Genomic DNA, 3685 nt, shown 5'->3' on the forward strand with positions numbered 1-3685 from the left:
CTTCCGCTGGCTCCCCTCGCAGGCGTGGGCACCGGGATTTTCCACCCACCCCGCCCTACCGCTGGAGCCGTGCCAGCCAGGGCCGGGCCGCCAACAAACGGAGGATACCGGGGTCAGGCCCGGCTTTCGCTATGCTTCCTCCGGCGTAGCCCCGGGGGAGGGCCGTGGGCGCGGGGCCGGCGCTGGGGTAGGGTGGGGTGGGCCCGAGCCTGGCCGAGCGCAGACAGCCGCGGGGACAGCGTGAGCCCCCGGGCCCGCCGCGAGGATGTGTCGGTGGCGGGCCGGGCCCTGCTACTTGCTCCTGGCCGCGGCCTGCGCCCTGGGCAGGCCCCCGCCGCCCTCCGCCGTGCGCTGCCAGTCCGCCGGGGCCTGCTTCAGCGCCCACCTGGCCAACGCCTCGTACGACGAGGCCCGCAGCGACTGCGGCCGCCGAGGGGGCGGCCTGGCCTGGGTGGGCGCCGAGCCCGAGCTGCGGTTGCTGCTGGCGCTGCTGGCAGAGGTGGCCGCGGGACCCGCGCTCTTTTGGGTCGGGCTGAAGAAGAACGCGTCCGCCTGCACGGACGCCGGACAGCCGCTCCGAGGCTTCTCCTGGGAGGAGCGCGGCGGGGCGGCCCCGCGGGAGCTGCCGGCGGCTCTCGGCCGCTGGACGAAGGAGCCCGTGCGGACCTGCACCACCGCCCGCTGCGCCGGGCTGCACCTGGAGGGCTCCGACGGCCCCCGCTGGGGCTGGCGGGAGCTGCCCTGCCAGCGGCACGCCCGGGGCTACGCCTGCCGCTACCGCGACGAAGGCGCCTGCCCCGACCTCCGCCCCGACGGCGCGCTGAGCCTCCACTACCGCCTGCCCTTCGCGAATAGCGGCGTCGCGCCCGGCTTCAGCCCGCCGGGCACCGAGCTAGCCGTGGAGTGCCCGGGCGGGGAGGTGCTGCTCCGCTGCCGGCACGGGTCGGGCGGCTTCGCCTGGGAGGGCGCGGAGGAGCCCGGCTGCCCCTGCAAAGAACGCAGCACCGTAACCCCCGGTGCCGCCTCCACCGCCGCGGCCGGCAGCCGTCAATCCGCACCCCGCGGCTCCGCGGGGCCGCCCGCCACCTTGCCCGCCGGCCGCGGGGAGACGGCCGCCCCGCCGCCCTCCTCTTCCAACTACGTCTTCATCCTGGTGACGGTGGCCGTGGTGGTGCTGGTGATCCTGGTCATGACCGTCCTGGGGGTCTTCAAGCTGTGCTTCAACGCGAAGGCGGCGGGCGGAGGGGACAAGCAGCCGGCGGCGGGGGGCGGCGAGGCGGAGGCGGGTGCCGAGTAGCGGCGGCGGGGACCGCACCGGCCCGGGGTTACGGCCGCTCGGATGCTGCTGCGGATCTGCCGCCTCCCAAAACCTTTTCTCCGGGGTAAATGCGAAGTGGGAGGCTTTGCCCGCTAGCGTCTTGCCTTTCGGAACCGGTCTGAGTGGCTCTCGTGAGCTTGCTGATTGCTGGAACATTTGGAGATGTGAACCGCCATAATTTCGGAGGAAACTGTGACCCCTCCTTGGATCAAACTGGCATTGTTACAAACGAGCAGCATCTCCATACGTAGATGGGCATTAAATTGCTCAGTAAGTGGGAGGTTAATGGGGAGTCATTTTATACTTCGCTTGATTGAAAGAATAAAGGATGATTTTAAACCGTAATCTCTGCTCTGTTTATACATTATACAGTATTCATTTATATTGTAGCAGAGCAGCCAGTTTTCCAGTTACAAGTTTGTTGTCTGTGCAAAACAAGGTTTCTGTGTGCAGTGTGTGGTTCCCTTACAAACAGACATGGTGCAGGCAAGCTGCTGTGTAAAGTGCTAAGGTGTCTGGACACAGCATGCAGATCCCAGAGCAGTTGTTTTCCATGGCGTCCCTTGAGAACAAGGAAAGAAGAATTCACACTTCACATCCACTTCTAAGGAGGTAAATGCTTCCTCTGTGATTTCCCTTTGGATTTCTCAGGACCAGCCTCCTGACCACAGGACTCACTTTGTGTGGCACAGAATGCTGATGCTCGCCACCTGCTATTGCAATGTTGATTTTCAATTAAAGTAGCATTGCTAAATATTGATCCAAGACTTTCTGAGGGCAGCGAGACACAGGTAACTGGATCTCCTCCAAGCCTTGTGGAGTATAGGAATACTTTTTCCCTTTAAGAGAACATTAAAGTTGGAAATGCCATTTTCTCAGCTGCTATTTTTTTTTCTTTCCTCTCTTTAAAGCTGACCTTTTCACTACTGTTTTCATTTTGTTCACTTTCCTTTTGAGTTTGGAACACTGTTTCAAACTGTAAACAGTGTGATTATAATTACCTATTTATATTTTCTTTGCAAAGACTTGGAGATAAATCTGATATAAATATCTGCTAAGAATAAAGTTTGACACAGTATGGGTATTTTTTTCCCTCTCCCCTTATAATGAAGATAGGCTGTAGCCACCTGGGAGGCATTCTCTTGCTTTTCTTAAGGGGATTCCAGGCTTTGTGAGCAGTCAGGCTGTCTGTAGCCGTAACTTCCACTTTATTATGACAGCAACTAAATCCAGCCAGGTCACAATACTGGTTATTACAGAGCTCTCTCACAATTTGCATAGTTTTCTAATCTGTATATTGACGTTTCCATGTCAGAAGGGCATGTCAGCTTCAGTACGTGGCTCAGATCAACACTGTGATGTGCACAGATACAGAATGAGTCTCTGATGCCTCTTCTCTTGTGCTGCTTCTGTTACCATCACTGTAAGCATTACTTTAAGATATCTGTTCTAGCAGTGTTTATAGAGCTCCATGCTCCTACATTGGGTTCCATGGTCAGGTAGTGAAAGTAAATGAATAAAAGCGTCCTCAAATTATTATTTCTGCATTTTGCTCCCCTTTCTCCTATATCAGATGGTGAAACTCTTTATGGGATGGAGGAACTGTTCAGGTTCATTTGTCTAAGCACTAGAAGAAACTCCGATTCCCTGTTTCAGTCTTAACCAAGCATGCAGCTAAGTGCTGAGTTAAGTGCTTAGTTGGGTGTTGGTTTTTTTTATGTCTCTCAGGATTTTACTCATACTGTTCAGTTAAAATGCACAGGATCATACCCTTACAAAATGCTTGTGTGTCTTATTTTCATTTCGCACTTTGCGTTGGCTTCCAGTGAAATCGCATATTGATTTCGGAGTTCTTATACTCAAGATTGATGTTTAAGCATTAAATCATCCATTTAGACACACACCTAAAGGTCTGTGCAAGGATTCTGTTGTTTTCCTTGTTTTACAATGTGACTCAGTTGAAAGAGTGGTCAGGCACTGGAATGGGCTGCCCAGGGAGGTGGTGGAGTCACCAACTGGAGGTGTTCAAGGAACATTTGGATGTTGTGTTGAGGGACATGGTTAGCAAGAACTATTGGTGATAGGTGGATGGTTGGACTGGGTGATCTTGTGGGTCTTTTCCAACCTTGGTGATTCTATGATTCTAAATCAGATTATTTTTTTAAGGATGGGATCACACTAGAGGTCGGTATCTCTTAACAGCTCATCTAGCATCACCATCCTTGCAACCTCTGTAGGAGAATACGTATGTGCAGGTAGCAATTAATCTCATTTTAGAATAGAAGCTGAAAATAAGAGTGGTGAGTTTCATCCTAAAAGTGCCATTTCTCCACATCAACTGAAAAGTGCCTCTGGAGTCTAGTGGAT

At 54.5% G+C, this 3685-nt stretch overlaps 1 protein-coding gene across 1 annotated transcript; it reads left to right on the forward strand.

The window, feature by feature from the left end:
* The first annotated feature begins 208 nt into the window (after positions 1 to 208).
* On the forward strand, positions 209 to 1663 carry CLEC14A (C-type lectin domain containing 14A). Its single transcript, XM_065755701.1, has one exon. The coding sequence runs from the start codon at positions 266 to 268 to the stop codon at positions 1295 to 1297; it is 1032 nt and encodes a 343-aa protein (XP_065611773.1). The 5' UTR covers positions 209 to 265; the 3' UTR covers positions 1298 to 1663.
* Positions 1664 to 3685: the final 2022 nt, after the last annotated feature.

This window comes from Cyrtonyx montezumae, unplaced genomic scaffold, assembly GCF_038088225.1.
Source record: "Cyrtonyx montezumae isolate F1298 unplaced genomic scaffold, pur_monq_1.0 scaffold_10, whole genome shotgun sequence".
Classification (NCBI taxonomy): Eukaryota; Metazoa; Chordata; class Aves; order Galliformes; family Odontophoridae; genus Cyrtonyx; species Cyrtonyx montezumae.

Bases quoted from the DNA above. Each gene is read 5' to 3' on its own strand.
- CLEC14A (XM_065755701.1), top strand. From the start codon at position 266: ATGTGTCGGTGGCGGGCCGGGCCCTGCTACTTGCTCCTGGCCGCGGCC.